Consider the following 12,263-nt stretch of genomic DNA (forward strand, 5'->3'; position numbering starts at 1 on the left):
TGAGGAGAAGCTGCTGTTTAGCATGGCTGAGCTCTGTAGTAGTGTGTATCACTATGAGGAGAAGCTGCTGTTTAGCATGGCTGAGCTATGTAGTAGTGTGTATCACTATGAGGAGAAGCTGCTGTTTAGCATGGCTGAGCTCTGTAGTGGTGTGTATCACTATGAGGAGAAGCTGCTGTTTAGCATGGCTGAGCTCTGTAGTAGTGTGTATCACTATGAGGAGAAGCTGCTGTTTAGCATGGCTGAGCTATGTAGTAGTGTGTATCACTATGAGGAGAAGTTGCTGTTTAGCATGGCTGAGCTCTGTAGTAGTGTGTATCACTATGAGGAGAAGCTGCTGTTTAGCATGGCTGAGCACTGTAGAGGCCTGGATCGTGTTCATTAGGGCACAGCGTTTTAAAACGTTTTGCAACAGGCAATGAAAATGATAATTTTCTATTGAACAGGTCTCGATTGTCTCTCCCTGTTCGTCTGTTCTCTTATGCTTGGTGCCGGAAAAACAGGAGCTATGCTTTAGGTGAACCACGGGCAATCCCCCCTCCACACCCCCTGCTTTACTATAGCAGAGCTGCTGGATTCATGGCTATAAATTCTTGGTTCCTCTCCAAACAAGGCTGTTGGATTGTTTAAAAGGGCTTGGTTTCTGCCTCTTTATACGAACACACAATAAATAACTCCCCTCAATCCCTCTGAGGTGCAAAACTTCTAAGGTCTGACCCTCTCTCCCTCCCTAATCCCCCCTAATGCACTGGGGCTGTCCTAGCCATTCCAAATATTGACCCAGGCAGGCTGGCTGGCTGGCAGGCAGGCAGGCAGGATAGAGAATGGGACCGGTGGTCAGGTTCTTAACAATAGGTTCTGAGGGCTCTGAGGGCCAGGCCCAGAGATAGGATCACTGAACAGGCTTAATTAGCCCTAAATGAGGGGCTGAGGGCTCCATCCTGTGATTCACATATTAATCCACAGCCCAGTGGGAGAGGCTGCTGAACACGCTCTCCTGGCTAGAAGAAGTGGACCTACATACAGTAGCAGACAGACAGACAGGCAGGCTAGGGAATGGATGACAGAACACAGGCAGCACCAGGGTCGTGTTCATCTGGGATTAGGCACCAGGGTCGTGTTCATCTGGGATTAGGCACTAAGGTCGTGTTCATGTGGGATTAGGCACTAAAGTCGTGTTCATGTGGGATTAGGCACTAACATCGTGTTCATGTGGGATTAGGCACGAAGGTCGTGTTCATGTGGGATTAGGCACTAAGGTCGTGTTCATGTGGGATTAGGCACTAAAGTCGTGTTCATGTGGGATTAGGCACTAACATCGTGTTCATCTGGGATTAGGCACCAGGGTCGTGTTCATCTGGGATTAGGCACCAGGGTCGTGTTCATCTGGGATTAGGCACCAAACGGAAAGAACGAAGGCAGACAAACAGGGAGTGTCTATCTCAACGACTTTTCAAATAAGAAACTCAACTTTTTGTTCTAATCTAGTTTTAAACTGGTTTGCTACAGGTGTGCCCAGCTGAACAAGACCCTGGGGTAGGTGCGGCCTGGTGTTTGTGTACGTAAGGTAGTGTGTGTGTGTGTGTGTGTGTCCCCAAAAGCTTTCAGACCCTCTAATCATGTCTTTGTTTCTCCTCGCCTCCTCTCACAGAACTGGCCAATCAGTTCCAATACAGCCTCCTACAAGAGTCCCAGCAAGGGGAGTCCTGGGAGAATGGTAAGGGCTGTGTTCTCATGTAATTATACCATATAGTAGCTGGCCTAGTGTCAGATATATGTTCAGACTTACTGGTTCCATATTACTAAACACATTCTTATGACAGATTTGTTTTCACACCTTATGTCATGAACCTAATTCGGTGGTTGGTTAATATGATGATGATCAAAGATGTGAATACTTCCGGTATTGTAGGTTGCTCTGGATAGGAGATAAATGACTAACACAGATATCCCCCAAGATGGTGTTGTGAACAGCACATCAGCCAGTTGAACACAGCACACAGGTGACCTGTTTTTCCTCAGCCCCCTGGCAACCTGGCCTGCTTGACAACGCTTTTGTTGAGGGCCTCTTGGCTCAAACAAAGACAAAGGCAGGACGCTATCATTCAGCTGTCTGTGATGTGAGCCTTGCCAGCCAGATCAATAGTTTGACTACAGTCACGTCTACACTTGTCCCTTAGCTGGTTAGGAGGGTGTTACGACGTCACTACACATTTCTCACATACTAGATTTGTCAAACATCTTTCTTCACAATAGTGTAAATTGGTTATGGAGGCTGTACTATTTGAAGACTTTGGCCTGATGTGTGGATCTCTGTTAATAGCAGCTGAGGTACAGCATTTTCTTACACATTCTTTCCTAACTACACATCTGGAATATTTTAGATCAATGGGTTAATGGTAAAACTAGTTTTTGGTAGAGAAATCAAATTATTTTGTTACTCCCTAGGCAGTAGTGTAGCCATGACAACTGACAGTTTAGTATTTAACCGTTTCTGGGTGTTTTTCCTTCCTATAAACACCATAGTAAACATGATATCCTTTCACTGAGGATTCAACCACCCAACGACCCCTCATCCCACCACCACACCCAACGACCCCTCATCCCACCACCACACACACGACCCCTCATCCCACCTCCACACACACGACCCCTCATCCCATCACCACACCCAACGACCCCTCATCCCACCACCACACACACACACGACCCCTCATCCCACCACCACACACACACACGACCCCTCATCCCACCACCACACACACACACGACCCCTCATCCCACCACCACACACACGACCCCCCATCCCACCACCACACCCAACGACCCCTCATCCCACCACCACACACACACACGACCCCTCATCCCACCACCACACCCAACGACCCCTCATCCCACCTCCACACTAAACGACCCCCCATCCCATCACCACACCCAACGACCCCTCATCCCATCACCACACCCAACGACCCCTCATCCCATCACCACACCCAACGACCCCTCATCCTACCACCACACCCAACGACCCCCCATCCCACCACCACACTAAACGACCCCTCATCCCACCACCACACTAAACGACCCCTCATCCCACCACCACACTAAACGACCCCTCATCCCACCACCACACTAAACGACCTTTCATCCCACCACCACACCCAACGACCCCTCATCCCACCACCACACTAAACGACCCCTCATCCCACCACCACACCCAACGACCCCTCATCCCACCACCACACTAAACGACCCCTCATCCCACCACCACACTAAACGACCTTTCATCCCACCACCACACTAAACGATCCCTCATCCCACCACCACACCCAACGACCCCTCATCCCACCACCACACCCAACGACCCCTCATCCCACCACCACACTAAACGACCCCTCATCCCACCACCACACCCAACGACCCCTCATCCCACCACCACACTAAACGACCCCTCATCCCACCACCACACTAAACGACCTTTCATCCCACCACCACACTAAACGATCCCTCATCCCACCACCACACTAAACGACCCCTCATCCCACCACCACACTAAACGACCCCTCATCCCACCTCCACACTAAACGACCCCTCATCCCACCACCACACTAAACGACCCCTCATCCCACCACCACACTAAACGACCCCTCATCCCACCTCCACACTAAACGACCCCTCATCCCACCACCGCACTAAACGACCCCTCATCCCACCACCACACCCAACGACCCCTCATCCCACCACCACACCCAACGACCCCTCATCCCACCACCACACACACGACCCCTCATCCCACCTCCACACACACGACCCCTCATCCCACCTCCACACACACGACCCCTCATCCCACCTCCACACACACGACCCCTCATCCCATCACCACACCCAACGACCCCTCATCCCACCACCACACACACACACGACCCCTCATCCCACCACCACACCCAACGACCCCTCATCCCACCTCCACACTAAACGACCCCCCATCCCATCACCACACCCAACGACCCCTCATCCCATCACCACACCCAACGACCCCTCATCCCACCTCCACACTAAACGACCCCCCATCCCATCACCACACCCAACGACCCCTCATCCCATCACCACACCCAACGACCCCTCATCCTACCACCACACCCAACGACCCCCCATCCCACCACCACACTAAACGACCCCTCATCCCACCTCCACACTAAACAATCCCTCATCCCACCACCACACTAAACGACCCCTCATCCCACAACCACACTAAACGACCTTTCATCCCACCACCACACCCAACGACCCCTCATCCCACCACCACACACACACACGACCCCTCATCCCACCACCACACCCAACGACCCCTCATCCCACCACCACACACACACACGACCCCTCATCCCACCACCACACCCAACGACCCCTCATCCCACCTCCACACTAAACGACCCCTCATCCCACCACCACACCCAACGACCCCTCATCCCACCTCCACACTAAACGACCCCTCATCCCACCACCACACCCAACGACCCCTCATCTCACCTCCACACTAAACGACCCCTCATCTCACCTCCACACCCAACGACCCCTCATCCCACCACCACACCCAACGACCCCTCATCCCACCTCCACACTAAACGACCCCTCATCCCACCTCCCACTAAACGACCCCTCATCCCACCTCCACACTAAACGACCCCTCATCCCACCTCCACACTAAACGAACCCTCATCCCACCACCACACTAAACGAACCCTCATCCCACCACCACACTAAACGACCCCTCATCCCACCACCACACTAAACGACCCCTCATCCCACCACCACACTAAACGACCCCTCATCCCACCTCCCACTAAACGACCCCTCATCCCACCTCCACACTAAACGACCCCTCATCCCACCACCACACTCAACGACCCCTCATCCCACCTCCACACTAAACGACCCCTCATCCCACCTCCACACTAAACGACCCCTCATCCCACCTCCACACTAAACCAGCCCTCATCCCACCACCACACTAAACGACCCCTCATCCCACCTCCACACTAAACGACCCCTCATCCCACCACCACACCCAACGACCCCTCATCCCACCTCCACACTAAACCACCCCTCATCCCACCTCCACACTAAACGACCCCTCATCTCACCTCCACACTAAACGACCCCTCATCTCACCTCCACACCCAACGACCCCTCATCCCACCACCACACCCAACGACCCCTCATCCCACCTCCACACAAAACGACCCCTCATCCCACCTCCCACTAAACGACCCCTCATCCCACCTCCACACTAAACGACCCCTCATCCCACCTCCACACTAAACCACCCCTCATCCCACCACCACACTAAACGACCCCTCATCCCACCTCCACACTAAACGACCCCTCATCCCACCTCCACACTAAACGACCCCTCATCCCACCTCCACACTAAACCACCCCTCATCCCACCTCCACACTAAACGACCCCTCATCCCACCACACTAAACGACCCCTCATCCCACCACACTAAACGACCCCTCATCCCACCACCACACCCAACGACCCCTCATCCCACCACCACACACACAACCCCTCATCCCACCACCACACTAAACGACCCCTCATCCCACCACCACACACACGACCCCTCATCCCACCACCACACTAAACGACCCCTCATCCCACCACCACACACACAACCCCTCATCCCACAACTCCTCTCTTTTATTGGGAAGTGAAGAACCAAGGGGTTCTTCCGCCAGAGACTGGGGCGGCTCTACAAATGACTGCCCCCAATTCTGCTCTTCCATTATCTGTGTCAATGTGGGTTTGAGCAACTGTTTAGAAAGCAACCTCGTGCCTGATACCTGGTGTGTTTCTCTTAGGCGAGTCGTCCGACATAGCCCTGAATAAGCTCAAGTGTCCCCACTGTAACTACATCGCCAAGCACCGGAGAACACTAAAGAGGCACCTCATCATTCACTCCGGCGTCCGCTCCTTCAGCTGCGACATCTGTGGCAAGCTGTTCACCCGCAGAGAGCACGTCAAGAGACATTCCCTGGTAAGACCCTACCCGAACTGTTCATTCCCTGGTAAGACCCTACCCGAACTGTTCATTCCCTGGTAAGACCCTACCCGAACTGTTCATTCCCTGGTAAGACCCTACCCGAACTGTTCATTCCCTGGTAAGACCCTACCCGAACTGTTAATTCCCTGGTAATACCCTACCCGAACTGTTAATTCCCTGGTAATACCCTACCCGAAACTGTTCATTCCCTGGTTAAACCCTACCCGAACTGTTAATTCCCTGGTTAGACCCTACCCGAACTGTTCATTCCCTGGTTAGACCCTACCCGAACTGTTCATTCCCTGGTTAGACCCTACCCGAACTGTTAATTCCCTGGTTAGACCCTACCCGAACTGTTAATTCCCTGGTTAGACCCTACCCGAGCTGTTCATTCCCTGGTTAGACCCTACCCGAACTGTTCATTCCCTGGTAAGACCCTACCCGAACTGTTCATTCCCTGGTAAGACCCTACCCGAACTGTTCATTCCCTGGTAAGACCCTACCCGAACTGTTCATTCCCTGGTAAGACCCTACCCGAACTGTTCATTCCCTGGTAAGACCCTACCCGAACTGTTCATTCCCTGGTAAGACCCTACCCGAACTGTTCATTCCCTGGTTAGACCCTACCCGAACTGTTCATTCCCTGGTAAGACCCTACCCGAACTGTTCATTCCCTGGTTAGACCCTACCCGAACTGTTCATTCCCTGGTAAGACCCTACCCGAACTGTTCATTCCCTGGTAAGACCCTACCCGAACTGTTCATTCCCTGGTTAGACCCTACTCGAACTGTTCATTCCCTGGTTAGACCCTACCCGAACTGTTCATTCCCTGGTTATACCTTACCCGAACTGTTCATTCCCTGGTTAGACCCTACCAGAACTGTTCATTCCCTGGTAAGACCCTACCCGAACTGTTCATTCCCTGGTTAGACCCTACCCGAACTGTTCATTCCCTGGTTAGACCCTACCCGAACTGTTCATTCCCTGGTAAGACCCTACCCGAACTGTTCATTCCCTGGTTAGACCCTACCCGAACTGTTCATTCCCTGGTTAGACCCTACCCGAACTGTTCATTCCCTGGTTAGACCCTACCCGAACTGTTCATTCCCTGGTTAGACCCTACCCGAACTGTTCATTCCCTGGTTAGACCCTACCCGAACTGTTCATTCCCTGGTTAGACCCTACCCGAACTGTTCATTCCCTGTTTAGACCCTACCCGAACTGTTCATTCCCTGTTTAGACCCTACCCGAACTGTTCATTCCCTGGTTAGACCCTATCCGAACTGTTCATTCCCTGGTAAGACCCTACCCGAACTGTTCATTCCCTGGTTAGACCCTACCCGAACTGTTCATTCCCTGGTTAGACCCTACCCGAACTGTTCATTCCCTGGTTAGACCCTACCCGAACTGTTCATTCCCTGGTAAGACCCTACCCGAACTGTTCATTCCCTGGTAAGACCCTACCCGAACTGTTCATTCCCTGGTTAGACCCTACCCGAACTGTTCATTCCCTGGTTCGAATCCAGGCTGAATCACATCCGGCTGTGATTGGGAATACCATAGGGCGGCGCACAATTGGCCGAGCGTTTACCAGGTTTGGCCGGAGTAGGCCATCATTTGTAAATAATAATTTGTTCTTAACTGACTTGCCTAGTTAAATAAAGATTCAATAAATAATAATGAAGCTCCCGGCTGCTATCAAATCCACATTGACATTATCCCACCCCTAGTTAGCCAAACCTAACAAACCTGCCAATACATTTTCAGCAATATCGCTGGTCTGTCTGTGTGGCGTGCCTGTCTGTCATTCAGTTTGCATAGCCAGTTTAGATCATGATAACTGTCTTGTGGGTAGACAAAGACATTCCCCCAAAACCTTCTCAATTAAATGTTAACTGCAAAGTAAGCATATCTGGTGTAATCATGGTTGTTTATATTAATCTGGTGGGCTTTTGTTTTGTAAACTCTGTCATGACATATGCAGCATAAAAACTAGACCAGCAAATTCTTGTCGCAAAATGCTCAATTAAAGGGGTATAACACCCTGAAAAGGATTTTCTGATATGATTTCAGTGTTGACGTGGACTCAGAACATCCCATTTCGTTGTTTCTCTATGAATAATTGTAATTTTGAGAGTAAAAAAAATGGATAAATCCCCAAACCAGGCAAAACATTATCACACAGAGACACCCCCACCTCCCTCTTGAAAACATTATCACACAGAGACACCCCCACCTCCCTCTTGAAAACATTATCACACAGAGGCACCCCCACCTCCCTCTTGAAAACATTATCACACAGAGGCACCCCCACCTCCCTCTTGAAAACATTATCACACAGAGACACCCCCACCTCCCTCTTCAAAACATTATCACACAGAGACACCCCCACCTCCCTCTTGAAAACATTAACACACAGAGGCACCTCCACCTCCCTCTTCAAAACATTATCACACAGAGACACCCCCACCTCCCTCTTGAAAACATTATCACACAGAGACACCCCCACCTCCCTCTTCAAAACATTATCACACAGAGACACCTCCACCTCCCTCTTGAAAACATTATCACACAGAGACACCCCCACCTCCCTCTTGAAAACATTAACACACACGGTACTCCATCACTCTGTCCTCCATCACTCTGTCCTCCATCACTCTGTCCTCCATCACTCTGTCCTCCACCCTTCCTCTCTGTAGAAGTCTCTCCCATGACTTTAGCTGGATTGGGGAAGTGTCAGTTTCCCATTTCATATTTCAGCCTTAATTTATTGTTTTCAACTTTTGTATTTATGATTCCAGGATCTTTCCAGGAGTTTCTCAGTTCCATGTTTCCAATAACTCTGACAGCACATGAACGCAGCATTAACCCTTGTCCCTCTCTCTCGTCCCCCTCCCTATCCCTACAGGTGCACAAGAAGGACAAAAAGTACAAGTGCATGGTGTGCAAGAAGATATTCATGCTGGCGGCCAGCGTGGGGATCCGGCACGGCTCACGGCGCTACGGCGTGTGTGCGGACTGTGCTGACTCCCACCAGGCCACGCAGGGGGGCCTGGAGTCCCTGGAGGTGTTCGTCCGCGAGGATGATGACTTTGAGGGGGAGGAGCCTGACGAGGACATGGCTGAGGAGGGGGAGGAGCCTAACGACAACGACCAATCCAACTTGGAGGGTGACACTAGTGCCGCCCCAGAGGATGACTAGCTCAGATAGAAACAAACAAAAAATAGTTAAAGATTTTTTTACATTTAAATAAAGCTGGTAAACAATCAACAACTCCAAAGTGCTATCAAACCTTGAGGTTTCTTACACGGTTTAGTGTGTGAGACAAAGAGAGAAGCTTTGGTAGAGCAGGACTCCAAGATGTACAGATATTCTATGTGTCGCTCTGGGCCTAGTGCTCACTAGAGAAAAATGTAATATTGAAATCAGGTTTATGGTGATTTTGTTTTGGGGGGGAGGGGGTGTACAGCGTTTTTAGTTGCAATAGACCAATCATCTTAAGAAATATTATTTAATTTATGAAAGAAGTTTTTATGGTCTTATTCAATTCTATAATTTTTTTCTGTTTTGTTGTAAAACTGCTATCAATGAGGTTCAGTTTCAGTTTTCGACTGTACTTTCTGTCAAATCTGTAACTATATTGCTAGGTGCATGTTTTTAGAAGGAAGGACGTCAAAGAAAGGGCATTATTTGCCGACAGGAGGATTTGATGTTTAGATGACCTGAACATTATGATTAATATTCTATCTTTTCCCTGCACAAATCTTGGAACCAAAAAAATCTGTTTTGTGACTATTTTATCACAGCCATATTTCTGAGTTGAAGTTAAGTGGGCTGTGTTATTGTGCCAAGCAGAAAGCACACCAAGATTTATCAGGAAACAAAAAAAACTACTGAGAGAAAAAAAAGTTGAGCAGAAAAAAATCGAAAAAATATTTAGGAAAAAAAGAAGCGAAAGTACAAGAGGAAATGTTATTAGCTAGCTTTATACAAATCACAGCACCACACAGTAACACTTTATAAAGCATTTTGACATTCACTTAAAGCTTGAATTTTGCCAAATGACAGAAATGTTTGGTGCTGTAATGTTTATGTCGCGAAATACTGGACCTACAGCTGTATATGATGTTTATAATCATAAAGCCTGAAATGACTCAGTTATATATATATATATTAATCAGCTATCTATAGAACACTGTTGTGCTACGGCGCCTATCAGGTATGCTTTGCCATTGTCTTTTTGTATTTAATGCACACACACGCTCACATACCATTTTGTAGAACTACCGGCAGTACTTGTAAACATGATGTAGGGACCTAAGTTAAAAAGATACCTTATATATATATATATATATATATATACGTGGTTTATATCAAGTAGTGATATATTATAGCTCAAAATATATATATATATATATATATATATATATATATATATACTTTGAATCACTTGAACGTTGGGTGTTTGGTAGTAGTTTAAAGAGTGCAGATATATGAAGTCTGAAAGAGAAACTCCATTTTGAAAAGTAGTAATTTTTACAATCAGTTTATTTAATTTGATAGAAGTATTTTTTATTTTGTCTGCCAGGTAGGAAAACACTTTGTTCGATATAACTAAAGATCTATGATGCCTAACAGACATGCACTTACTACTATTTTGCGTTCATGAAAATCATTTTGTTTTTCAATGTCTTTTCTTGCTTCCCCAAAGTGGGTCTGAATGGAACTATTTTCTCTTTTTCTTAGATGTTTTGTTATTTAATATTATTATATTGGCTCCGAAATGCAATCAAGACTGTTAATTTCTATCTATTTGTCCAACCAAATTGTTTATTAATTATTGTTGAGATAGCCAGGTAATCTCTACAGTATGTAGAGACCTGCTTGTGTATGTAATTGTCAGATTAAAAAAAATAATCACTTTACCCTAAATGCATATATAGTTTTATTTGTCCTTTTTTATTGTATTTTCTTTTCCTTTTTTATTTTATTTAATTAAGCACGTATTTGATAAGAAATATGGATTGTTTGCAGGTTAAAACCTAGGAACAGCAGTTTGTCCAAATGCAGTGGATATATTGAAGTGCTATAATTATACAGAAATGTTTGATCTCCCTGTACTCCAAATGCAAATGTATTTTAAAGAAAGCTCCTATAGAGATATCCTCATCCATGTTCGTAAAATATGATTTACCTTCAAATCACTGGGAGGGATTTTATATATGAAAAAAAAAGAGATTTAGCTAGTTTATTTTACTTAATGGAACACACTCAGCTGCAGTCGGCTTGTGTAACATCTTGGCCTTGTGTTGTGTCATACTGGGTCGCCTTCAGAAGGCACTGTACTTGTCCAATATATATATATATTTTTTTTACATTTGTTTTAGTTTTCCATTGCAACATGTGTCGTTACGGTGTGCCCTAATGAACACGTCCCTAACCTTCCACTCTATCTGGTCACACTTGTGCTCGTCCATCAAACTATCCTGTTTCTCTTTTACTGTACAACGGATGATCTCAAGATGGCGTGTTGTTTGAGATGTTATTATGCTGTACTGTAATGGACAAATCAAGTAAAACACTACTACAGAAACAGGTTTTTTTTATTTTTCGGCTGTATTTTTTATTTTTTTTTACGATGTTTTAAATTGTGTATTTTTCAACTCTCTCTTCAAACTACAGCGATGCAAAACCAATGGGCCTTTCCTGGGCTCAACCCTGAACACAAAACAAGTCAGGTTACTCTTTTTACATTTTTTTCTCAAGGTTTTCAAAAATGAATTACATTCTCCTTTTTCTGTTTCAATTGTACTACTGTTCCTCTATAATACATATTCAAAATAAAACGCTTAAACTTGATCTGTGGTTCATTTATTTCAGATGATTTTTTTAGCACTTCACATTCTATTCTTTACCCATTTCTGATTACTCAGTCCTTATCTATGCTGTGTTTACATGGGGAAAGGACAGGTATTACTCAGTCCTTATCTATGCTGTGTTTACATGGGGAAAGGACAGGTATTACTCAGTCCTTATCTATGCTGTGTTTACATGGGGAAAGGACAGGTATTACTCAGTCCTTATCTATGCTGTGTTTACATGGGGAAAGAACATCTATGGTTCACTATAACCTACAGTCATGATACACTGACCAAAAATATAAATGCAACGTGTGTTGGTCCCATGTTTCATAAGCTGAAATAATAGATCCCAGAA

The 12,263-nt window shown here is 47.0% G+C and overlaps 1 protein-coding gene across 1 annotated transcript in view; it reads left to right on the forward strand.

Annotated features, from left to right (window-relative positions):
• Positions 1 to 11,906, forward strand: part of LOC129830794 (zinc finger and BTB domain-containing protein 10-like) — a 22,518-nt gene extending 10,612 nt beyond the window's left edge. The window contains exons 3-5 of the mRNA XM_055893527.1: positions 1,652 to 1,717; positions 5,865 to 6,040; positions 8,955 to 11,906. Of these exons, the coding sequence (XP_055749502.1) occupies positions 1,652 to 1,717; positions 5,865 to 6,040; positions 8,955 to 9,248 (536 nt within the window). The 3' untranslated portion in view covers positions 9,249 to 11,906. The remainder of the gene's footprint in view (positions 1 to 1,651; positions 1,718 to 5,864; positions 6,041 to 8,954) is intronic.
• Positions 11,907 to 12,263: the final 357 nt, after the last annotated feature.

The sequence above is a fragment of the Salvelinus fontinalis genome, chromosome 32 (genome assembly GCF_029448725.1).
Source record: "Salvelinus fontinalis isolate EN_2023a chromosome 32, ASM2944872v1, whole genome shotgun sequence".
In the NCBI taxonomy this organism is placed as follows: domain Eukaryota; kingdom Metazoa; phylum Chordata; class Actinopteri; order Salmoniformes; family Salmonidae; genus Salvelinus; species Salvelinus fontinalis.